Here is a 26,940-nt window from a genome sequence, read left to right as displayed (position 1 = left end):
AGAACAATTACCAACAGCTCTACCTGCCAGAACAGTACAATTACCAACAGCTCTACCTGACAGAACAATTACCAACAGCTCTACCTGCCAGAACAGTACAATTACCAACAGCTCTATCTGCCAGAACAATACAATTACCAACTGCTCTACCTGACAGAACAGTACAATTACCAACAGCTCTACCTGCCAGAACAATTACCAACAGCTCTACCTGCCAGAACAATTACCAACAGCTCTACCTGCCAGAACAATTACCAACAGCTCGACCTGCCAGAACAGTACAATTACCAACAGCTCTACCTGCCAGAACAATTACCAACAGCTCTACCTGCAGAACAGTACAATTACCAACAGCTCTACCTGCCAGAACAGTACAATTACCAACAGCTCTACCTGACAGAACAATTACCAACAGCTCTACCTGCCAGAACAGTACAATTACCAACAGCTTTATCTGCCAGAACAGTACAATTACCAACAGCTCTACCTGACAGAACAGTACAATTACCAACAGCTCTACCTGCCAGAACAATTACCAACAGCTCTACCTGCCAGAACAATTACCAACAGCTCTACCTGCCAGAACAATTACCAACAGCTCTACCTGCCAGAACAGTACAATTACCAACAGCTCTACCTGCCAGAACAATTACCAACAGCTCTACCTGCAGAACAGTACAATTACCAACAGCTCTACCTGCCAGAACAGTACAATTACCAACAGCTCTACCTGTCAGAACAGTACAATTACCAACAGCTCTACCTGCCAGAACAGTACAATTACCAACAGCTCTACCTGCCAGAACAGTACAATTACCAACAGCTCAACAGACCTAGATGACACACTAAGGCTTATACAGGAGTACTGCTTTACTTTGCTACTTGCTAATGTTTTTAACTGGTTTATGCTGCATTGGATAAATAAAAGATACATAGAAGCTGTCCGTTGATCCTGTTATCAGTGAGATGATTAAATCGATAAATGACCTAAACCTAAAAAATAACCTTTGATGGACACAGAACAATCTCTGCCGCTATACTCTGAAAGATTTTAATGCCCTGTTTCTGTTAGTTGATAGTTGTTGATTTCGTAGCATTTGAAGACAATGAAAAGTCTTTGATCATTTAATCTATCAGATAAGAGCATTTAAAGCCTGATTAAAATCAATAAATTACCTAAGGAGTAAACTTTGATTGACGCCAAACATTCACAAGCGGGCCTTTAGCTTCAACCCACTTGGCTACAGCCAAAATGGTCCCTGTACAGATTTATATAAAATCACTATTTATTTAGAGTTTTTTTATACAATGTTTCAACACACTTTACAAATGAAAAATAAATTTAAAAAAACGTAATGAACATGAGACTAAACTGTCCACCACAGCCATCCCGTGTTCTAGCCCCATGGGATTGATACCACACTATACACAGCAATAGAATCAGAATGGACACAGTTCATTTCCTATGCAATCACAATATAGTCTCTAATCAAATCTAATAATGTCTATGTTTCTCTGACTGGAGAGCAGAGGAGAGAGAAACCGTTTAATATCCACATCTTTGTGACACTAACTTCTTCTCTTTTACCCTCTACTTCCCTTTCTCTGCCTCTTGTCTTGTCTCTGAGATTGTTCACAGTTTTGTGGAAGTTACCTGTGGAGCTGTCTCTCTCTCTCTCTCTCTCTCTCTCTGTCTCTCTCTCTCTCTCTGTCTCTCTCCCCTCCCTCCCTCCCTCTCTCTCTCTCTCTCTATCTCTCTCTCTCACTCTCTCTCTCTCACTCTCTCTCTCTCTCTATCTCTCTCTCTCACTCTCTCTCTCTCTCTATCTCTCTCTCTCACTCTCTCTCTCTCTCTCTCTCTCTCTCTCGCTCTCTCTCTCCAACAGATTAAAGACATATCAAATGCCATATTATGCGCAAATGTGTTGACCTTTTTCTTGTTGCAACAGGTCACAGACATTGCTTGCTGTGATGTACCACTGTGGGCTCCTGGCGTAGTAGTCTAAGACACTGCATCTCAAGAGGCGTCACTACAGCCCCTGTATCACATTGGGAGTCCCATAGGGTGGCACACAATTGGCACAGTTTCGTCCAGGTTTGGCCAGGGTAGGCCGTCATTTGTAAATAAAATGTGTTCTTAACTGACTTGCCTAGTTAAATAAAGGCTAAACAAAACAAAACAAAAAAAATGGAATTTCACCAAATAGATATGGGAGTTTTTGTGGACCTGTGTAATCTGAGGGAAATATGTGGCTCTAATATGGTCATTGACTCAGTCATGCCTCATTGCCCGTCCAACATTTCCTCATCTCCCCACCCCTTCTAATGTGACTAGCCCCGAAGCTCCTCCCTCTTTTTACCTGCCCAGCTACGAAGTTTCTCCCTGCAAGCGGTCACTGAGTCCGAGGTGCTGAAGGAGCTCCTTAAACTTGACCCCAAAAAAACATCTGTGTCGGACGGTTTAAACCCTTTCTTCTTTAAGGTTGCTGCCCCTATAATCGCCAAACCTATCTCTGACCTTTAAACCTATCTCACGTCTCTGGGGAGGTTCCCATTGCTTGGAAGGCAGCCACGGTTCATCCTTTATTTAAAGGGGGAGATCAAGCGGATCCTAACTGTTATAGGCCTATTTCTATCTTGCCCTGTTTAAAACTTGTCAATAATCAACTGACCGGCTTTCTCGATGTCTGTAGTATTCTCTCTGGTATGCAATCTGGTTTCCGCTCAGGTTATGTATGTGTCACTGCAACCTTAAAGGTCCTCAATGATGTCACCATTGCCATTGATTCTAAGCAATGTTGTTCTGCTATTTTTATTGACTTTGACAAAGCTTTTGATACGGTAGACCATTCCATTTTTGTGGTCCGGTTAAGGAGTATTGGTGTCTCTGAGGGGTCTTTGGCCTGGTTTGCTAACGACCTCTCTCAAATAAGGCAGTGTATAAAGAACATCTGCTGTCTCAGCCACTGCCTGTCACCAAGGGAGTACCCCAAGGCTCAATCCTAGGCCACAAACTCTTCTCAATTTACATCATCAACATAGCTCAGGCAATAGAAATCTCTCTCAACTATTTATTTGCAGATGATACAGTCTTATACTCAACTGGCCCCTCCCCGGAATTTTCCAAGCTGTTTAAAGGCAAAGTCAACTTAGTGTATGTAAACTTCTGACCCACTGGAATTGTGATACAGTGAATTATAAGTGAAATAATCTGTCTGCAAACAATTGTTGGAAAGATGACTTTTGTCATGCACAAAGTAGATGTCCTAACCGACTTGTCAAAACTATAGTTTGATAACAAGACATTTGTGGAGTGGTTGAAAAACGAGTTTCAAGTGTATGGAAACTTCCGACTTCAACTGTATATAGGTTCTGAAATGTTGTTGTGAAATAGCACAGTTACAAATAGAAATCAAACTGGATGGACATCAGAAATAGAGGAAGGACTTAAAAACAAACAAAATATAACTATTGTAAAATAGATTGTGTCTGTAAAATGTTTATAATATGTATAAACTGAAGGTAGAAGCCCAAGTGTTTATTAGTTTACTCCAATTGGGCGATGGGCGGTAGGGTTTGGGGAATATGTCGTTCTGCCCCGGAACAAGACAGTTAACCCATCATTGCAAAACAAAAAAGGTTTAAAAAAAAATGTGTGTATGTTTATATATATATATATATATATATATAGCCCCTTGAATTGAATATATATTTCCCCAAAATAATATATGGGGGATTGGAAATTATGAAGACAATTACATTGATGGAAGCAACAATCTAGCGGCAATATTAAAGCTGATCCACCCCTCAACATGTTTTTTAAATAAAAGGAAGCCCCCCCCCTTAATTAACAGGTGTTATTACTACCGCTGAGGGTTTACAGCTTGAGGTAGTCACCTCATACAAGTACTTGGGAGTATGGCTAGACGGTGCACTGTCCTTCTCTCAGCACATATCAAAGCTGCAGGCTAAAGTTTCCTCTAATGTAATCGCTCCTCTTTCACCCCGGCTGCCAAACTAACCCTGATTCAGATGACCATCCTACCCATGCTAGTATATGGAGACGTAATTTATAGATCGGCAGGTAAGGGTGCTCTTTACCATTCGGCCATCAGATACATAGCAATGGTAAAAATACCATGGCTATATACAGGGAGTACCAGGTAATAACATGGCTATATACAGGGAGTACCAGGTAATAACATGGCTATATACAGGGAGTACCAGGTAATAACATGGCTATATACAGGGAGTACCAGGTAATAACATGGCTATGTACAGGGAGTACCAGGTAATAACATGGCTATATACAGGGAGTACCAGGTAATAACATGGCTATATACAGGGAGTACCAGGTAATAACATGGCTATATACAGGGAGGTAATAACATGGCTATATACAGGGAGTACCAGGTAATAACATGGTTATATACAGGGAGGTAATACCATGGCTATATACAGGGATTACCAGGTAATAACATGGCTATATACAGGGAGTACCAGGTAATAACATGGCTATATACAGGGAGGTAATAACATGGCTATATACAGGGAGTACCAGGTAATAACATGGCTATATACAGGGAGTACCAGGTAATAACATTACCAGTACTGAGTCATTGTGCTGGGTTATGAGGTAATTGAGGTAGCCTCCAGAAAATAATGCATACCCTTGACTTATTCCACATTTTGTTCTGTTACAGACTGAATTCAAAATTGATAAAAAATTTTCCACCCCTCTACACTGATAGTGAGGATCAACCATCTTGCTGCTCTACATTTGTCAGTCAATAGTGGCTACAAACTAGCTAGCTAAGTAGATTTAGCTATCATATAGCATCTCGTTTGTTCCTAATACCATCTTTCAGGCAGACTCGGCGTGCTCCGTGAACACACACCCCATTGGGGGGGGATCATTCCCCGTCCTCCAGGAAGGAACTAGCCTATGCTATAGGCTAGCATGCAAGCAATGCATCAATATACAGGGAGTAAGTAGCAATGTTTTCTAATCATGAGCAGGAGATGGTGTTGTCATGGTGATTCGACAGTATTTCAGTCTCTATGAAGACGTTAATCATTTAGTGCAGCATCAATATCGATATAAGTTATTTCTGCATATACTCTCAGTGATGAGCTATATTTTACAAGTCATCCCAGTCATATACTACCAGTTGTCATGACGTGGCCCTCTTTGGGGATAGCGAGTACCACCCCCCCCCCCCCCCATCTCTATCACCACTTCTCTCTTCCCCCTACACCCAGGCTCTGTTATCGCAGGTCATAAATTCCTAGAGGAGTCTCTGTCCTCATGGCCAGGCAGGTATAGAGAGCAGGTTTCACAGGAGAACAAAGGAACCTCTTCTCCATCATAGAACTTGAGAACTGAACAATGTCCATGTTTTGGAGAATGTGTACGCGGTCTGGGGAGAATCCAGCTACGAACTGGTCCATTTCGTTTAATGTTTGTGAAACTCATGAGAGACAATACAGCCACATTACCATAACTCTGTTTATTCAAGAGTCTCAGTTGTGAGGCTTGCATCTAATTGTTGTTTAAAATGAATGAGTAAAGATGAAACTAGGTAGGTTTAGGATGTTTATTAGCATGTGTCATGTGTCTGCAGCAGTAGGTTTAGGATGTTTATTAGCATGTGTCATGTGTCTGCAGCAGTAGGTTTAGGCTGTTAATTAGCATGTGTTTAGGATGTTTATTAGCATGTGTCATGTGTCTGCAGCAGTAGGTTTAGGATGTTAATTAGCATGTGTTTAGGATGTTTATTAGCATGTGTCATGTACCTGCAACAGTAGGTTTAGGCTGTTAATTAGCATGTCTAGTCATGTGTCATGTATCTGCAGCAGTAGGTTTAGGATGTTTATTAGCATGTGTCATGTACCTGCAACAGTAGGTTTAGGATGTTTATTAGCATGTGTCATGTACCTGCAACAGTAGGTTTAGGATGTTTATTAGCATGTGTCATGTACCTGCAGCAGTAGGTTTAGGATGTTTATTAGCATGTGTCATGTATCTGCAGCAGTAGGTTTAGGATGTTTATTAGCATGTGTCATGTACCTGCAACAGTAGGTTTAGGCTGTTAATTAGCATGTCTAGTCATGTGTCATGTACCTGCAACAGTAGGTTTAGGCTGTTAATTAGCATGTCTAGTCATGTGTCATGTATCTGCAGCAGTAGGTTTAGGATGTTTATTAGCATGTGTCATGTACCTGCAACAGTAGGTTTAGGCTGTTAATTAGCATGTCTAGTCATGTGTCATGTATCTGCAACAGTAGGTTTAGGCTGTTAATTAGCATGTCTAGTCATGTGTCATGTATCTCCCCATAGTCTGTCCTCCTTGTCAGTCCATCTTCTGTTCTAACAGTTTTGCTCTAGTGACCGGTGTTATCATATCGTATGTTATTGTAGCGTTCACATCAATCTAGTCAACATGTCTCAATACTGGTATTAATTCATCTTCTGTTTTATTTTGTTATTTTCATGTGTTTTACACTAGTTCTATGGTATGTTAGGCTGTACCTCTCAATGCTGTGGTGATGTTAGGCTGTACCTCTCAATGCTGTGGTGATGTTAGGCTGTACCTCTCAATGCTGTGGTGATGTTAGGCTGTACCTCTCAATGCTGTGGTGATGTTAGGCTGTATCTCTCAATGCTGTGGTGATGTTAGGCTGTACCTCTCAATGCTGTGGTGATGTTAGACTGTACCTCTCAATGCTGTGGTGATGTTAGGCTGTACCTCTCAATGCTGTGGTGATGTTAGGCTGTATCTCTCAATGCTGTGGTGATGTTAGGCTGTACCTCTCAGTGCTGTGGTGATGTTAGACTGTACCTCTCAATGCTGTGGTGATGTTAGGCTGTACCTCTCAGTGCTGTGGTGATGTTAGACTGTACCTCTCAATGCTGTGGTGATGTTAGGCTGTACCTCTCAATGCTGTGGTGATGTTAGGCTGTACCTCTCAATGCTGTGGTGATGTTAGGCTGTACCTCTCAATGCTGTGGTGATGTTAGACTGTACCTCTCAATGCTGTAGTGATGTTAGACTGTACCTCTCAATGCTGTGGTGATGTTAGACTGTACCTCTCAATGCTGTGGTGATGTTAGGCTGTACCTCTCAATGCTGTGGTGATGTTAGGCTGTACCTCTCAATGCTGCGGTGATGTTAGACTGTACCTCTTAATGCCGTGGTGATGTTAGGCTGTACCTCTCAATGCTGTGGTGATGTTAGGCTGTACCTCTCAATGCTGCGGTGATGTTAGGCTGTACCTCTCAATGCCGCGGTGATGTTAGGCTGTACCTCTTAATGCCGTGGTGATGTTAGGCTGTACCTCTCAATGCTGCGGTGATGTTAGGCTGTACCTCTTAATGCCGTGGTGATGTTAGGCTGTACCTCTCAATGCCGCGGTGATGTTAGGCTGTACCTCTTAATGCCGTGGTGATGTTAGGCTGTACCTCTCAATGCTGCGGTGATGTTAGGCTGTACCTCTTAATGCCGTGGTGATGTTAGGCTGTACCTCTCAATGCCGCGGTGATGTTAGGCTGTACCTCTTAATGCCGTGGTGATGTTAGGCTGTACCTCTTAATGCCGTGGTGATGTTAGGCTGTACCTCTTAATGCCGTGGTGATGTTAGGCTGTACCTCTTAATGCCGTGGTGATGTTAGGCTGTACCTCTTAATGCCGTGGTGATGTTAGGCTGTACCTCTTAATGCCGTGGTGATGTTAGGCTGTACCTCTCAATGCTGCGGTGATGTTAGGCTGTACCTCTCAATGCCGCGGTGATGTTAGGCTGTACCTCTTAATGCCGTGGTGATGTTAGGCTGTACCTCTTAATGCCGTGGTGATGTTAGGCTGTACCTCTCAATGCCGCGGTGATGTTAGGCTGTACCTCTTAATGCCGTGGTGATGTTAGGCTGTACCTCTTAATGCCGTGGTGATGTTAGGCTGTACCTCTTAATGCCGTGGTGATGTTAGGCTGTACCTCTCAATGCTGTGGTGATGTTAGACTGTACCTCTCAATGCCGCGGTGATGTTAGGCTGTACCTCTTAATGCCGTGGTGATGTTAGGCTGTACCTCTTAATGCTGTGGTGATGTTAGGCTGTACCTCTCAATGCCGCGGTGATGTTAGGCTGTACCTCTCAATGCCGTGGTGATGTTAGGCTGTACCTCTCAATGCCGTGGTGATGTTAGGCTGTACCTCTCAATGCCGCGGTGATGTTAGGCTGTACCTCTCAATGCCGTGGTGATGTTAGGCTGTACCTCTCAATGCCGCGGTGATGTTAGGCTGTACCTCTCAATGCTGCGGTGATGTTAGGCTGTACCTCTCAATGCCGTGGTGATGTTAGGCTGTACCTCTCAATGCCGCGGTGATGTTAGGCTGTACCTCTTAATGCTGTGGTGATGTCACCACATTCAGGTGTTTGCTGATATGCGTTGCTTTATTTTCTATACAGAGTATGCACATGGCATGGCTGACAATATTGCATTGTGAGAGCATGTGCTGGTTAGGCTAGGTGGATGGTGTGCTATTCATGCCTGTGTCATCTGGACATAGTGTCATGACATGGTTGTTATGTCCTGTGTCATCTGGACATAGTGTCATGACATGGCTGTTATGTCCTGTGTCATCTGGACATAGTGTCATGACATGGCTGTTATGTCCTGTGTCATCTGGACATAGTGTCATGACATGGCTGTTATGTCCTGTGTCATCTGGACATAGTGTCATGACATGGTTGTTATGTCCTGTGTCATCTGGACATAGTGTCATGACATGGTTGTTATGTCCTGTGTCATCTGGACATAGTGTCATGACATGGCTGTTATGTCCTGTGTCATCTGGACATAGTGTCATGACATGGTTGTTATGTCCTGTGTCATCTGGACATAGTGTCATGACATGGTTGTTATGTCCTGTGTCATCTGGACATAGTGTCATTACATGGTTGTTATGTCCTGTGTCATCTGGACATAGTGTCATGACATGGCTGTTATGTCCTGTGTCATCTGGACATAGTGTCATGACATGGTTGTTATGTCCTGTGTCATCTGGACATAGTGTCATGACATGGCTGTTATGTCCTGTGTCATCTGGACATAGTGTCATGACATGGTTGTTATGTCCTGTGTCATCTGGACATAGTGTCATGACATGGTTGTTATGTCCTGTGTCATCTGGACATAGTGTCATGACATGGTTGTTATGTCCTGTGTCATCTGGACATAGTGTCATGACATGGTTGTTATGTCCTGTGTCATCTGGACATAGTGTCATGACATGGTTGTTATGTCCTGTGTCATCTGGACATAGTGTCATGACATGGTTGTTATGTCCTGTGTCATCTGGACATAGTGTCATGACATGGTTGTTATGTCCTGTGTCATCTGGACATAGTGTCATGACATGGCTGCTATTATTCCAAGAGCACACAGTGAGGTCGTGGTGAGGTCGTGGTGAGGTGTGTGTGTGTGTGTATGAGGTGTGTGTGTGTGTGTTTGAGGTGTGTGTGTGTGTATGAGGTGTGTGTATGAGAGGTGTTTGTATGAGATGTGTATGACGTGTGTGTGTGTATGAGGTAGGTGTGTATGAAGTGTTTGTGTGTTTGAGGTGTTTGTATGTCTGAGGCGTGTGTGTGTGTATGAAGTGTGCGCGTGTAACATTTGGTGTGTTGTGGATGAAGATGGCTGTTCAACAGTGATGTGCAACATGGATTTTGAAACTACTTTTGACATTGGCTCTGGTCAAACGTAGTGGACTGCATAGGGAATAGATTAGGGAAACTACCCAGAGAGAGAGAGACAGAGACAGAGACAGAGACAGAGACTGAGAGAGAGACAGAGAGAGAGAGAGAGAGAGAGAGAGAGAGAGAGATAGACAGACAGAGAGAGAGAGAGAGACAGAGAGAGAGAGAGAGAGAGAGAGAGAGAGACAGAGAGAGACAAAGAGAGAGAGACAGAGATAGACAGAGAGAGAGACAAAGAGACAGAGAGACAGAGAGGCAGAGAGACAGAGAGAGAGAGAGAGAGAGAGAGAGAGGCAGAGAGAGAGAGAGACAGAGAGACAGAGAGGCAGAGAGACAGAGAGACAGAGAGACAGAGAGACAGGGAGGCAGAGAGACAGAGATATATCTGAGCCAGAGGCTGATGATTAAACGTGCAGCTCTAACCTCAGACTTCGACAGGCCAATCTATCGCTCTGACATCCCACCGCCCACCTACACGGAGGGGTAAATCATTTATGCCCAATATTGAACATGAAAGAAGACCTACGCCCCAACACCCTCTCTACCTCCCCTCCTGATATTCCGAACCGTTGCTGCAGCCACCCGGAAAGAAAAAGCCACCTCCATCCCCTGCCCCTGTCAACCCCAGGCCAATAACCCCTACAAACAGTAAAGCAGAGAGACAGACAGAGAGAGAGAGCGAGAGAGAGAGAGAGAGAGAGAGAGCGAGAGAGAGAGAGAGAGAGAGAGAGCGACAGAGAGAGAGAGAGCGAGAGAGAGAGAGAGAGAGAGAGAGAGAGAGAGAGCGAGAGAGAGAGAGAGAGAGGAGGACAACTCTCAACCTCAATTTACACTCCAGGCAGAATGACAAAGACTGATGATAATAAAATAGAAGAGCAGAGAGGAGGAAGGGAAGATAAGACGAGAGGAGAGGAGAGGAGAGGAGAGGAGAGGAGAGGAGAGGAGAGAGGTCTCCTCTACTCATCATTCCATCTCCTTCTTTTCACCTCTGTCTCTCTCATTCAAGTCAATTTTGTCACGCCCTGACCATAGAGAGCCCTCAGGGTTCTCTATGGTGTATAGGTTAGGGCGTGACTAGGGTCTTTCTAGATAGTATTTTTCTATGTTGGTGTGTGTGTATGGTTCCCAATTGAAGGCAGCTGAATATCGTTGCCTCTAATTGGGGATCGTACTTAGTGTGCTCCTTTTCCCACCTGCGATGTGGGATATTGTTTTGTGTTAGTGCCTATGTGCGCTACATATTGTGACGTTCGTTATTTTTTTAAAGTTTCACGATCAATCAAATGTGCAACTCTACTCACTCTGCACCCTGGTCTAGTTATTTATGTAACGATTGTGACATATTTGCTTACGTAACAATGTACATATTGCCAAAACGTACTTTGGATATTTACAATATTAAAATAATAAGGGGTAGCCTATTCTCATCAGAGAGGCCTTTGAAACTTTGAAAAATAGTTTCAAATTTGGGGAAATTACACTCTCTAATTGTTTTATATATTTTTGACATTTTGTCAGGAAATGCAGCTCTGTCTCAGGTTCTGCTGTTGTGCAGTGGTTACACAGCCTTTCCTCTACAGGGAGCCAGGTTTCCCTGGGTCTACCCTTCTCAATGGCAAGGCTGTGCTCACTGAGCCACGGTGTAATATTTAACCACAGTGTACTGTCCATTTAGGGCCAGATAGCACTGCATTTTGCTTTGTGTTTGTGTTTCCCAATAAGCAATGTAGTTTTATTTTGATTGTGTTGTAATTTGGTTTATTCTGATTGATTGGATGTTTTGGTCCTGAGGTTTTAGTGTGTTAGTAGAACAGGTTAGTGAACTCAGCCCCAGGACCAGCTGGATGAGGGGACTGAGGCTTCAGTGTGTTAGTAGAACAGGTTTGTGAACTCAGCCCGAGGACCAGCTGGATGAGGGGACTGAGGCTTCAGTGTGTTAGTAGAACAGGTTAGTGAACTCAGCCCCAGGACCAGATGGATGAGGGGACTGAGACTTCAGTGTGTTAGTAGAACAGGTTTGTGAACTCAGCCCCAGGACCAGCTGGATGAGGGGACTGAGGCTTCAGTGTGTTAGTAGAACAGGTTCGTGAACTCAGCCCCAGGACCAGCTGGATGAGGGGACTGAGACTTCAGTGTGTTAGTAGAACAGGTTAGTGAACTCAGGACCAGGACCAGATGGATGAGGGGACTGAGGCTTCAGTGTGTTAGTAGAACAGGTTTGTGAACTCAGCCCCAGGACCAGCTGGATGAGGGGACTGAGGCTTCAGTGTGTTAGTAGAACAGGTTAGTGAACTCAGCCCCAGGACCAGCTGGATGAGGGGACTGAGGATTCAGTGTGTTAGTAGAAAAGGTTTGTGAACTCAGCCCCAGGACCAGCTGGATGAGGGGACTGAGGCTTCAGTGTGTTAGTAGAACAGGTTAGTGAACTCAGCCCCAGGACCAGCTGGATGAGGGGACTGAGGCTTCAGTGTGTTAGTAGAACAGGTTAGTGAACTCAGCCCCAGGACCAGCTGGATGAGGGGATTGGGGCTTCAGTGTGTTAGTAGAACAGGTTAGTGAACTCAGCCCCAGGACCAGCTGGATGAGGGGACTGAGGCTTCAGTGTGTTAGTAGAACAGGTTAGTGAACTCAGCCCCAGGACCAGCTGGATGAGGGGACTGAGGCTTCAGTGTGTTAGTAGAACAGGTTAGTGAACTCAGCCCCAGGACCAGCTGGATGAGGGGACTGAGGCTTCAGTGTGTTAGTAGAACAGGTTAGTGAACTCAGCCCCAGCTGGATGAGGGGACTGAGGCTTCAGTGTGTTAGTAGAACAGGTTTGTGAACTCAGCCCTAGGACCAGCTGGATGAGGGGACTGAGACTTCAGTGTGTTAGTAGAACAGGTTTGTGAACTCAGCCCCGGGACCAGCTGGATGAGGGGACTCTTGTCTTTGCTCAGCTCCTTGCCTTGCAGGGCTTGGTAATGATATGAGAGGGGGTCACTGTATTTTAGTTTCCAAAACTTAATTGCTATTTTTTGAGTTTTTATTATTAGTGGATATTGGCCTAATTCTGCCCTGCATGCATTGCTTGTAGTTTTCCTCTGGACATGTAGGAGAATCCTACAGAACTCTGCATGCAGGGTTTCAATGGGGTGTTTGTCCCATTGGGTGAAATCTTGTTTTGCAAGTGTTATTTTGCACACATCGCTACCATAAAGTACAATTGGTTCAATGACACACTCAAATAGTTTTAGTTTTAGTTTTAAGTATTTCTCTCTCCATTCAATTCAATTCAATTCAATTCAATTCAATTCAAGGGGCTTTATTGGCGTGGAAAACAGATGTTAAAAATGCCAAAGCAAGTGAAATAGACAATACACAAAAGTGAAATAAACAATAAAAATTAACAGTAAACATTATATTCACAGAAGTTCCAAAATAATAAAGATATTACAAATGTCATATTGTGTATACAGTCGTGGCCAAAAGTTTTGAGAATGACACAAATATTAATTTCCACAAAGTTTGCTGCTTCAGTGTCTTTAGATATGTTTGTCAGATGTTACTATGGATTACTGAAGTATAATTACAAGCATTTCATAAGTGTTTAAAGGCTTTTATTGACAATGACATGAAGTTGATGCAAAGAGTCAATATTTGCAGTGTTGACCCTTCTTTTTCAAGACCTCTGCAATCCACCCTGGCATGCTGTCAATTAACTTCTGGGCCACATCCTGACTGATGGCAGCCCATTCTTGCATAATCAATGCTTGGAGTTTGTCAGATGCACTCATACCTGCCTGCTGCCATTCCTGAGCAAGCTCTGTACTGGTGGTGCCCCGATACCGCAGCTGAATTAACTTTAGGAGACTTTCGTGGCACTTGCTGGACATTCTTGGGCGCCCTAAAGCCTTCTTCATAGCAATTGAACCGCTCTCCTTGAAGTTCTTGATGATCTGATAAATGGTTGATGCAATGTTACTGGCAGCAATATCCTTGCCTGTGAAGACCTTTTTGTGCAAAGCAATGGTTTCCTTGCAGGTGGGGCGAGGAAACCATTAGATTAGAGCATTGGACTACTAACCGAAAGGTTGCAAGTTCAAATCCCCGAGCTGACAAATCTGTCGTTCTGCCCCTGAACAGGCAGTTAACCCACTGTTCCTAGACCAGTTAACCCACTGTTCCTAGACCAGTTAACCCCCTGTTCCTAGACCAGTTAACCCACTGTTCCTAGGCCAGTTAACCCACTGTTCTTAGGCCATCATTGAAAATAAGAATTTGTTCTTAACTGACTTGCCTAGTAAAATAAAAAAAAGGTAACCATGGTTGACAGAGGAAGAACAACGATTCCAAGCACCACCCTCCTTTTGAAGCTTCCAGTCTGTTTTTCAAACTCAATCAGCATGACAGAGTGATCTCGAGCCGTGTCCTCGTCAACACTAATACCTGTGTTAACGAGAGAATCACTGACATGATGTCAGCTGGTCTTTTTGTGTCAGGGCTGAAATGTAGTGGAAATGTTTTTGGGGGATTCAGATAATTTGCATGGCAAAGAGGGACTTTGCAATTCATCTGATCGCTCTTCATAACATTCTGGAGTATATGCAAATGGCCATCATACAAACTGAGGCAGACAGTGTTGTAACAATGTGAAAATTGAGTTATAGACCTACTCAGGCTGGTTATAGACATACTCAGGCTGGTTATAGACCTACTCAGGCAGGTTATAGGCCTACTCAGGCAGGTTATAGGCCTACTCAGGCGGGTTATAGACCTACTCAGGCTGGTTATAGACAGACTATAACATTCAACCTAATGGAGTTATATACCTACTCAGGCTGGTTATAGACATACTCAGGCTGGTTATAGACCTAGTCAGGCTGGTTATAGACCTACTCAGGCGGGTTATAGACCTACTCAGGCTGGTTATAGGCCTCCTCAGGCTGGTTATAGTTCTACTCAGGCTGGTTATAGACCTACTCAGGCGGGTTATAGTCCTCCTCAGGCTGGTTATAGACCTACTCAGGCTGGTTATAGACCTACTCAGGCTGGTTATAGACCTACTCAGGCTGGTTATAGACCTACTCAGGCTGGTTATAGACCTACTCAGGCTGTTTATAGTCAGACTATCACATTAGACGTATACCATAGCCCACATAACCCATCTACCCTTATGAAAAAGGACTGAAGGCAGAAACAGATGATTTGGTTCCATTTCAACATACTGTGTAGCCAGACTTTAAACTGTTCAAAGGTTCAAATCAAAATTCTATTGCAAAACAACATGGACAGTCGGCTGAATCACACATTCAGAACCGCTAGACAGTAACATAATAAACTAAAGCACTGATCATTGAGAACGAGATCAGAATGACTACTAAGGCTTGATCTATAAATTAAATAATTGAATAGGTAGACTACAGAACTAAACCAATCCATATGTTCAAAAGGCCTGATTAGCATCACATCAATAACACAGCTAAGGCCCTGAGTCCCCTCGGTGCCGACGCACAAATCAAAATATGTTTTTTTTGTATTTAGTTTCAAAGCTTTGACGAAGGCCACGAGAACTAGAAACAAGAAATTCCTCCCACAAAATGTTTTTTTTTTTAAATACTTATTTCATAGATGTAGCCTACGATTAAATAATTGTGATCATTTTAAGAGCAACAAAAAAAACTACTTAGCCTAAATTTAATTATCACAGCAGAAGCTTCGCAATTCGGCATGTTCCAAACGAAGTAGCCTTGTTGAGTTGTACGGTATGGCTACTTGAAGGGGCCGAATCACTCTCAGCCCACCTCTTCCAAATGCATTGTGGTTAAGTATACATCTAATTCTACTAGATGAAGAGGTGAGATGAGTACAACATCCATGCATTTGAAACCAATACTAGATTTTAGAAACTGCACACATGGAGAAAGTGGCTTGATGTTTCTATTCGTTGATTTCAGCAGCACATCCCCCATATCTAACAATCAGCTGTCGTCAAAGCCCAAATGACTACGACATCCGGGCATTTAAAGTATACTTGATTTTCAAAATGACACCTTCCCTCCCTCCCTCCCTCCCTCCCTCCCTCCCTCCCTCCCTCCCTCCCTCCCTCCCTCCCTCCCTCCCTCCCTCCCTCCCTCCCTCCCTCCCTCCCTCCCTCCCTCCCTCCCTCCTTCAGACCTCTCATTCGTCCTCTCTCCCTCCCTCCCTCCCCCCCTCTCTCTCTCTCTCTCACTACTCTGACATACAGTATTCCTGAGCTGACACACAGACATTGAAGAATTTATATGAAGGTGAGGGGAGGTTGGATCTCTGCGCTGCTTTCTAATGTAGTCTACAGGTAGAGTAGAGAGGGGAATGGCTCTGTAGCCCAGGGAACAGTACTGTATAGAGGGGTCTTTGTAATTGGTGTCAGGGGGTCAGAAACACAGGGTTTAAGAGCTTTAAGAAGTACCTCGAGGTTATATGCAATTTAAATGTCAGAGGAGACATTTGAGGAGAGAATTGAATTCCTCTTGGAGAAGTGCGCACTTCATTTGAATAACTGCGCATGGTTGATTTAAAAAAAAAATATCATTCTTCTTTTTTTGAAGCTTACAGCACTTGGTATTCCCAGGCGTTCTCCCATCCAAGTATTAACACCCCCTCGCTCAGCCCCCCCCCGGCCAAACCATCCTCTACCCCGGACGGCGCTGGGCTTTTTGTGCGCCGTCCTACGGGGCTCCCTGCGATTGTTCTATTTCCTCAACACCAGGCGTATGTACAGTAGCTCCCATCCTATAGATTCTGTGTTTGTGCTCAATTAGTGAGTTGGGCTGGAACAAAAACCAGCAAAAAAAAGGGCTACACAAAATAAAATAAATAAATAAAGTAATCTAGCTATAATGCTGTTCCTCTCACGTGTCAATGTGTGTGTGTGTGTCTGTGTGTGTCTGTGTGTGTGTGTGTGTGTGTGTGTGTGTTTGTGTGTCTGTGTGTGTCTGTGTGTGTGTGTCTGTGTGTGTGTTCTCACCTCCCAGACGCCTTCGTAGTTCTGTTTCTTCAGCCTGATGGCCCAGTTCTCAGGACAGGCGTCAGAACAATGGTCCATGCTGAGAATTGTGGGCCGCGTCAGAACCACCCCCGGAGGACCACAGCTCACTATGGGACTCAGCAGGGTTTGGCAGCCCACCAGGGGTAACCTGCATGGGTGGAGAGAGAGGAGGGGTTATGGGGAGTAGGCGTTATGGGGAGTAGGTAGAGGGGAGGAGGGGGTAGAGACGGGAGGAGAGGGAGGTAGAGGGTAGGGGCAGAGGGGAGACAGGAGGAGAGGGGGGTAGAGGGTACAGGGCAGAGGAGAGACAGGAGGATAGGGGGGTAGAGGTTAGAGGCAGAGGGGAGACGGGAGGAGAGGGGGGTAGAGGGTAGGGGCAGAGGAGAGACGGGAGGAGAGGGTGGTAGAGGGTAGGGGCAGAGGGGAGACGGGAGGAGAGGGAGGTAGAGGGTAGGGGCAGAGGGGAGACGGGAGGGGAGAATGGTAGAGGGTAGTGGGGAAGGGTTAGATGAGGGTAGTTGAGGGGCCAGAGGGGAGACGGGAGGAGAGGGTGGTAGAGGGTAGGGGCAGAGGGGAGACGGGAGGAGAGGGAGGTAGAGGGTACAGGGCAGAGGAGAGACGGGAGGAGAGGGGGGTAGAGGGTACAGGGCAGAGGGGAGATGGGAGGAGAGGGGGGTAGAGGGTAGTGGGGAAGGGTTAGATGAGGGTAGGGTAGGGGCCAGAGGGGAGAGGGGGAAAGATGGGGGAAAGATGTTGGGGGTGGGAAATAGAGTTAAGGGAGCAAGGTGGAGGAGGAAAGACAGCAGGGCTTTATTCATGAGTTGTTTACAGTCACTAATGATCTGATGCTACTTTACCATCATACATATAGATAATCTGCAGTAGCTAGCTAGAGGTAGAACCCGTTACATCAGTGACGCTGGCTAACTGGTACTGGTGCTGTGAGCTGCAATGATCCTTGTTAACAAGGCCATGCAGTGTGGAGAATAAGCTGCAGTCAAACTCTGAAATCCATGGTAATAAACTACAGTCTTACTCTATGGTAATAAACTACAGTCTTACTCTATGTTAATAAACTACAGTCTTACTCTATGTTAATAAACTACAGTCTTACTCTATGGTAATAAACTACAGTCTTACTCGATGGTAATAAACTACAGTCTTACTCTATGGTAATACACTACAGTCTTACTCTATGGTAATAAACTACAGTCTTACTCTATGGTAATAAACTACAGTCTTACTCTATGGTAATAAACTACAGTCTTACTCTATGGTAATAAACTACAGTCTTAGTCTATGGTAATAAACTACAGTCTTACTCTCTGGTAATAAACTACAGTCTTACTCGATGGTAATAAACTACAGTCTTACTCTATGGTAATAAACTACAGTCTTACTCTATGGTAATAAACTACAGTATTACTCTATGGTAATAAACTACAGTCTTACTCTATGGTAATAAACTACAGTCTTACTCTATGGTAATAAACTACAGTCTTACTCTATGGTAATAAACTACAGTCTTACTCTATGGTAATAAACTACAGTCTTACTCTATGGTAATAAACTACAGTCTTACTCTATGGTGGCAAACTACAGTCTTACTCTATGGTAATAAACTACAGTCTTACTCTATGGTGACAAACTACAGTCTTACTCTATGGTAATAAACTACAGTATTACTCTATAGTAATAAACCGCTGAGAATAAACTACAGTCTTACTCTATGGTAATAAACTACAGTCTTACTCTATGGTAATAAACTACAGTCTTACTCTATGGTAATAAACTACAGTCTTACTCTACAGTAATAAACTACAGTCTTACTCTATGTTAATAAACTACAGTCTTACTCTAAGGCAGGGGTGTCAAAGTCAAATGGACGGAGGGCCAAATAAAAAAATCAGCTACAAGACGAGGGCCGGACTGTTCGAATGTTCATTGAAAATTTTTTAAATGACGCATATAGTCTAGTGAACCTAATTGAACCTACTGAAAACCTAACAAATATATTACAATATGATCAGATAAATAAAGCAATATTTTCTTATGGCTCTGTCAGTAATCTTTAATTTTCAACAGACACAAAAGACAAATTTCCTTTATATAAATATCCCCATAACATGAACATTAAATGAAAGAAACCGGTATTCAAGGCACCATCAGTAGACTATATTTTCTATTTTAGCAAAAGTGGGCTAAATTTACTTCAAAGAAAAAACAATAATAGCAATTTTCTATCATCCACTCAACTGAAATATTTTTAAAATATAATTGGATTGAAATACAAAAAAATAAAGTGCAAAAATCTATTAATCAAAAACAACACTTTGTTTAAGGAGAAGTAACATGCAGTGAAAACAAATATTAAATTTTAACTTTTAAACTTGAACTGAGTAAAAACTCTAAATATGTGATTGCACAGTAATGTTCACTTGTTTGAGGTTGAGGGTGATACTTGGTGGTGTCCCATCTTTTCCACAAGTTCATCAATGTTCGGGGTAAGGCTCTGAGCTGAAGAAATCCTCAGAATTGAGTGGAGGTGTTCAGCAGTAAGTCGACTTCTGTGTGATGTTTTGTTCAGGTTCATCAAAGAAAACAGTTGTTCACACAGGTATGTGCTGCCAAACATAGACAACGTTTGAGCAGCCTGGATGCGCAGCTGGGGCATTGTGCCGGGGAGGAAACGGGCGAACTCCGCAGCACCCACTGCCGCATATTTTGCCCTCAGTGCATCATTGCATTGGAGGTCAATCAACTCCATTTGGAGGTTTGGTGGTGAGCTTTCCACGTCAACAGCAAATGGGTTACCGAGCAGTTCCAACCTGCTTTTTTGTGCTTCAAAGTCAGCAAATCGGCGTCGAAAGTCAGCGGCAAGCATACCTATTTTATCAGCCAACTGTGTGCTCGGGAACGCACTGGTAGAGAGCTTCTCTTTCATGGTCTGGCAGCTGGGAAAGTGGCTCAAATTTTCTTTCCGCATCTGCGTCTCCCACAGAGTCAGTTTGGTTTTAAATGCCTTCACTGTACTGTACATATCAGAGATGACACGATCCCGACCCTGCAGCTGCAAGTTTATTGCATTCAGATGACTCGTAATGTCACACAGAAAAGCCATTTCACACAGAAACATTTCGTCTCGGAGTTGTGTTGTGTCTTTCCCTTTGCTGTCCAAGAACAGACAAATCTCCTCACGAAGCTCGAAACATCTTTGAAGCACCTTTCCCTGGCTTAGCCATCGCACCTCTGTGTGATAAGGCAAATCACCATGCTCCGTTTCTAACTCCGTCAGAAATGCCTTGAACTGGCGGTGATTCAAACCTTTGGCTCTGATAAAGTTAACTGTGCGCGTGATGATGCTCATTACATGCTCCATTTTCAAGGCTTTACCGCACAACGCTTCCTGGTGTATGATACAATGATAAGCTGTCAGCTCACCTGTCGCGTTTTCCTCTTGCATCTTTTCCCGTATCTTCGCCACCAGTCCGCTCCTGTGTCCACACATCGCAGGTGCTCCGTCGGTTGTCAAACCCACAAGTTTTTCCCAAGGCAGCTCCATCTCATTTACACATCTTGACACCTCTTCATACAAATCATGCCCCGTAGTTGTGCCATGCATAGGACGTAAAGCCAAAAACTCCTCTGTCACGCTTAGGTTGGAGTCCACTCCGCGGATGAAAATTGACAACTGGGCAATGTCAGAAATGTCGGTGCTCTCATCCACAGCCAAGGAATATGCAATAAAATCTTTTCCCTTTTTCACAAGCTGCTCTTTTAGATTGATGGACAACTGGTCTACTCTCTCGGCAATGGTGTTTCTGCTCAGACTCACATTTAAAAAGAGTTGCCTTTTTTCTGGGCAAACTTCGTCACAAACTTTAATCATGCAGTTTTTGATGAAATCCCCCTCCGTAAATGGCCGGGCTGATTTAGCGATCTCTTCTGCCAAAATAAAACTGGCCTTGACAGTTGCGTCCGCGTGTGTGTCCGCGTGTTTCGTTTCATAATGTCGTCTCAGATTATACTCTTTCAGTACCGCCACACTTTCTCCACACAGAAGACACACAGGTTTTCCAGCTACCTTCGTGAACATATACTCCGACTCCCACCTTGTTTGAAACCCCCGGTTCTCAGTATCCACCTTCCGTTTTGCCATTTTTGATGGGTATCTGAAAGTTAATTTTACTGTGATGCTGACGACTGCTGTGCCAATAAATATTGAAATGAAGCAGCCTACTGCTCGGTGCGTCACCTTTGCATTGTGGGAAATGTAGTATTGGTGCGTGTAAAAGATCTGCGGGCTGCCGGCTTGCTGCGGGCCGGTTCTAATAATAAATCAAGATCATCCCAGGGGCCGTAAAAAACCTTCTTGCGGGCCGGATGTGGCCCGCGGGCCTTGACTCTGACATATGTGCTCTAAGGTAATACACTCCAGTCTTACTCTATGGTAATACACTACAGTCTTACTCTATGGTAATAAACTACAGTCTTACTCTAAGGTAATACACTACAGTCTTACTCTATGGTAATACACTACAGTCTTACTCTATGGTAATACACTGCAGACATACTCTATGGTAATAAACTACTGAATCCTAATTTACTACTGAAGAGCTATGTTCTCCTGTGTGTATGCATGAGTGTGTGTGTGTATGTGTGTGATGAGTGTGTATGTGTGTGTATGAGTGTGTTTTGTTTGTTATTCTGAACCCAGGAGCAATAATTTACCCCGTTGAGTAAACAGCTGCTTCCAAACAATTAATTTCACTTAAAGAGAGCAGCACTTGTATAAAGCATGCCCTGTTATTAATTTACCATGATAAACTGGGTGTTTCAAAGCCCTGAATGCTGACTGGCTGACAGCCGTGGTATATCAGACATGATAAACTGGGTGTTTCGAGCCCTGAATGCCGACTGGCTGACAGCTGTGGTATATCAGACATGATAAACTCGGTGTTTCGAGCCCTGAATGCTGACTGGCTGACAGTCGTGGTATATCAGACATGATAAACTGGGTGTTTCGAGCCCTGAATGCTGATTGACTGACAGCCGTGGTATATCAGACATTATAAACTGGGTGTTTCGAGCCCTGAATGCCGACTTGCTGACAGCCGTGGTATATCAGACATTATAAACTGGGTGTTTCAAAGCCCTGAATGCTGACTGGCTGACAGCCGTGGTATATCAGACATTATAAACTGGGTGTTTCAAAGCCCTGAATGCTGACTGGCTGACAGCCGTGGTATATCAGACATTATAAACTGGTGTTTCAAAGCCCTGAATGCTGACTGGCTGACAGCCGTGGTATATCAGACATTATAACCTGGGTGCATAGGAACAGCCCTTAGTCGTGGTATATTGGCCACACTCCCTCAGCCTTGGTTAATGCTAGCAGTAATGGTAGCCACATGTAGCGGCTCCTTATGGAATAACAAACACACGCAGGCAGAAGATTGACTGATGGACGTCTATCCATGTCCTGAGGATGTCAGGAGAGGACGTCACAACCGGTCACTAGGGGCAACAGTGTGGACGGGATAGCAGATGTCTTCCCATAATCCCTCTGAGTCAGAAGGTTGCGATGTTTGATCACAGCGGTGGACGCCATTTTCTTTTCTTTTTAAATACACTATCGTTCAAAAGTTTGGGGTCACTTAGAAGTGTCCTTGTTTTTGAAAGAAAAGCTAAATGTTTGTCCATTAAAATAGCATCAAATTGATCAAAAATACCGTGTAGACATTGTTAACGTTGTAAATGACTATTGTAGCTGGAAGCGTCAGTTTTTTTATGGAATATCTACATAGGCGTACAGAGGCCCATTATCAGCAACCATCACTCCTGTGTTCCAATGGCACGTTGTGTTAGCTAATCTAATTAATCATTAGAAAACCATTTTGTAATTATGTTAGCACAGCTAAAAACTGTTGTCCTGATTAAAGAAGCAATAAAACTGGCCTTTAGACTAGTTGAGAATCTAGAGAATCAGCATTTGTTGGTTTGATAACAGGCTCAAAATGGCCAGAAACAAAGACCTTTCTTGTTAAACTCGTTAGTCTATTCTTGTTCTGAAAAATGAATACTATTCCATTCGAGAAAATGCCAAGAAACTGAAGATCTCATACAACGCTGTGTACTACAACCCTTCACAGAACAGTGCAAACTGGCTCTAACCAGAATAGAAAGAGGAGTGGGAGGCCCCGGTGCACAACTGAGCAAGAGGACAAGTACATTAGAGTGTCTAGTTTGAGAAGCTGTCAGCTTCCTTAAATAGTACCCGCAAAATATGGCTTTTTCTTTGCAACTCTGCCTAGACGGCCAGCATCCCGGAGTCACCTCTTCACTGTTGACGTTGAGACTGGTATTTTGGGGGTACTATTTAGTGAAGCTGCCAGTTGAGGACTTGTGAGGCGTCTGTTTCTCAAGCTAGACACTAATGCACTTGTCCTCTGGCTCAGTTGTGCACCAGGGCCTCCCACTCCTCTGTTCTGGTCTAATTACATTGGTAACCAGTTAATAATAGCATTAGGCACCTTGGGGGTTTGTGGTACAGTATATGGCCCTCCGCAAAGCGTTGTGCATAAGAACAACCCTTAGCCGTGGTATACGTGGACACACACACACACACACACACACACACACACACACACACACACACACACACACACACACACACACACACACACACACACACACACACACACAGCCAGTTAGTCACACAGCAGGGTTACAGCCAGTTAGCCACACAGCAGGGTTACAGCCAGTTAGTCACACAGCAACACAGCAGGGGACTAAACAGTTAGTCACATAACAGGGGACCACCCAGTTAGCCACACAGCAGGGGACCAACCAGTTAGTCAGACAGCAGGGGACCAGCCAGTTAGCCACACAGCAGGGGACCAGCCAGTTAGTTACACAGCAGGGTTACAGCCAGCTAGCCACACAGCAGGGGACCAGACAGTTAGCCAGACAGCAGGGGACCAGCCAGTTAGCCACACAGCAGGGGACCAGCCAGTTAGCCAGACAGCAGGGGACCAGCCAATTAGCCAGACAGCAGGGGACCAGCCAGTTAGCCACACAGCAGGGGACCAGCCAGTTAGCCACACAGCAGGGGACCAGCCAGTTAGCCACACAGCAGGGGACCAGCCAGTTAGTCACACAGCAGGGGACCAGCCAGTTAGTCACAGAGCAGGGGACCAGCCAGTTAGTCACACTGCAGGGGACCAGCCAGTTAGCCACACAGCAGGGGACCAGCCAGTTAGTCACACAGCAGGGGACCAGCCAGTTAGTCACACAGCAGGGGACCAGCCAGTTAGCCACACAGCAGGGGACCAGCCAGTTAGTCACACAGCAGGGGACCAGCCATTTAGTCACACAGCAGGGGACCAGCCAGTTAGCCACACAGCAGGGGACCAGCCAGTTAGCCACACAGCAGGGGACCAGCCAGTTAGTCACACAGGAACACAGCAGGGGACCAGCCAGTTAGTCACATAGCAGGGGACCAGCAGGTTAGTCACAGAGCAGGGGACCAGCAGGTTAGTCACACAGCAGGGGACCAGCCAGTTAGCCACACAGCAGGGGACCAGCCAGTTAGCCACACAGCAGGGGACCACCCAGTTAGTCACACAGGAACACAGCAGGGGACCAGCCAGTTAGTCACATACCAGGGGACCAGCAGGTTAGTCACACAGCAGGGGACCAGCCAGTTAGTCACACAGCAGGGGACCAGCAGGTTAGTCACACAGCAGGGGACCAGCAGGTTAGTCACACAGCGGGGGACCAACCAGTTAGTCACACAGCAGGGGACCAGCCAGTTAGTCACACAGCAGGGGACCAGCCAGTTAGTCACACAGCAGGGGACCAACCAGTTAGTCACACAGCAGGGGACCAGCCAGTTAGTCACACAGCAGGGGACCAGCCAGTTAGTCACACAGCAGGGGACCAGCCAGTTAGTCACATAGCAGGGGACCAGCAGGTTAGTCACACAGCAGGGGACCAGCCAGTTAGTCACACAGCAGGGGACCAGCAGGTTAGTCACACTGCAGGGGACCAGCCAGTTAGTCACACAGCAGGGGACCAACCAGTTAGTCACACAGCAGTGGACCAGCCAGTTAGTCACACAGCAGGGGACCAACCAGTTAGTCACACAGCAGGGGACCAGCCAGATAGCCACACAGCAGGGGACCACCCAGTTAGTCACACAGCAGGGGACCAGCCAGTTAGTCACACAGCAGGGGACCAGCCAGTTAGCCACACAGCAGGGGACCAGCCAGTTAGCCACACAGCAGGGGACCAGCAGGTTAGTCACACAGCAGGGGACCAGCAGGTTAGTCACACAGCGGGGGACCAACCAGTTAGTCACACAGCAGGGGACCAGCCAGTTAGTCACACAGCAGGGGACCAGCCAGTTAGTCACACAGCAGGGGACCAACCAGTTAGTCACACAGCAGGGGACCAGCCAGTTAGTCACACAGCAGGGGACCAGCCAGTTAGTCACACAGCAGGGGACCAGCCAGTTAGTCACATAGCAGGGGACCAGCAGGTTAGTCACACAGCAGGGGACCAGCCAGTTAGTCACACAGCAGGGGACCAGCAGGTTAGTCACACTGCAGGGGACCAGCCAGTTAGTCACACAGCAGGGGACCAACCAGTTAGTCACACAGCAGTGGACCAGCCAGTTAGTCACACAGCAGGGGACCAACCAGTTAGTCACACAGCAGGGGACCAGCCAGATAGCCACACAGCAGGGGACCACCCAGTTAGTCACACAGCAGGGGACCAGCCAGTTAGTCACACAGCAGGGGACCAGCCAGTTAGCCACACAGCAGGGGACCAGCCAGTTAGCCACACAGCAGGGGACCAGCCAGTTAGCCACACAGCAGGGGACCAGCCAGTTAGTTACACAGCAGGGGACCAGCCAGTTAGTCACACAGCAGGGGACCAACCAGTTAGCCACACAGCAGGGGACCAGCAGGTTAGTCACAGAGCAGGGGACCAGCAGGTTAGTCACACAGCAGGGGACCAGCCAGTTAGCCACACAGCAGGGGACCAGCCAGTTAGCCACACAGCAGGGGACCACCCAGTTAGTCACACAGGAACACAGCAGGGTCAGCCAGTTAGTCACATACCAGGGGACCAGCAGGTTAGTCACACAGCAGGGGACCAGCCAGTTAGTCACACAGCAGGGGACCAGCAGGTTAGTCACACAGCAGGGGACCAGCAGGTTAGTCACACAGCGGGGGACCAACCAGTTAGTCACACGGCAGGGGACCAGCCAGTTAGTCACACAGCAGGGGACCAGCCAGTTAGTCACACAGCAGGGGACCAACCAGTTAGTCACACAGCAGGGGACCAGCCAGTTAGTCACACAGCAGGGGACCAGCCAGTTAGTCACACAGCAGGGGACCAGCCAGTTAGTCACATAGCAGGGGACCAGCAGGTTAGTCACACAGCAGGGGACCAGCCAGTTAGTCACACAGCAGGGGACCAGCAGGTTAGTCACACAGCAGGGGAACAGCCAGTTAGTCACACAGCAGGGGACCAACCAGTTAGTCACACAGCAGTGGACCAGCCAGTTAGTCACACAGCAGGGGACCAACCAGTTAGTCACACAGCAGGGGACCAGCCAGATAGCCACACAGCAGGGGACCACCCAGTTAGTCACACAGCAGGGGACCAGCCAGTTAGTCACACAGCAGGGGACCAGCCAGTTAGCCACACAGCAGGGGACCAGCCAGTTAGCCACACAGCAGGGGACCAGCCAGTTAGTCACACAGCAGGGGACCAGCCAGTTAGTTACACAGCAGGGGACCAGCCAGTTAGTCACACAGCAGGGGACCAACCAGTTAGCCACACAGCAGGGGACCACCCAGTTAGCCACACAGCAGGGGACCAGCAAGTTAGCCACACAGCAGGGGACCAGCCAGTTAGCCACACAGCAGGGGACCAGCCAGTTAGCCACACAGCAGGGGACCAGCCAGTTAATCACACAGCAGGGGACCAGCCAGTTAGTCACACAGCAGGGGACCAGCCAGTTAGTCACACTGCAGGGGACCAGCCAGTTAGCCACACAGCAGGGGACCAGCCAGTTAGTCACACAGCAGGGGACCAGCCAGTTAGTCACACAGCAGGGGACCAGCCAGTTAGCCACACAGCAGGGGACCAGCCAGTTAGTCACACAGC

General features: G+C 45.9%; 1 protein-coding gene across 1 annotated transcript in view; it reads right to left on the bottom strand.

Annotated features, from left to right (window-relative positions):
- The window catches only part of LOC139391058 (netrin receptor UNC5A-like), a 491,035-nt gene that overhangs the window by 88,535 nt on the left and 375,560 nt on the right, over nt 1-26,940 (bottom strand). Inside the window, exon 11 of the mRNA XM_071138544.1 lies at nt 16,738-16,906. Coding sequence (XP_070994645.1) covers nt 16,738-16,906 — 169 coding nt within the window. The remainder of the gene's footprint in view (nt 1-16,737; nt 16,907-26,940) is intronic.

This window comes from Oncorhynchus clarkii, chromosome 31 (assembly GCF_045791955.1).
Source record: "Oncorhynchus clarkii lewisi isolate Uvic-CL-2024 chromosome 31, UVic_Ocla_1.0, whole genome shotgun sequence".
Lineage (NCBI taxonomy): Eukaryota > Metazoa > Chordata > Actinopteri > Salmoniformes > Salmonidae > Oncorhynchus > Oncorhynchus clarkii.
Note: the sequence above shows the minus strand (reverse complement) of the source record. Positions and strands in the feature narration are given on the sequence as shown.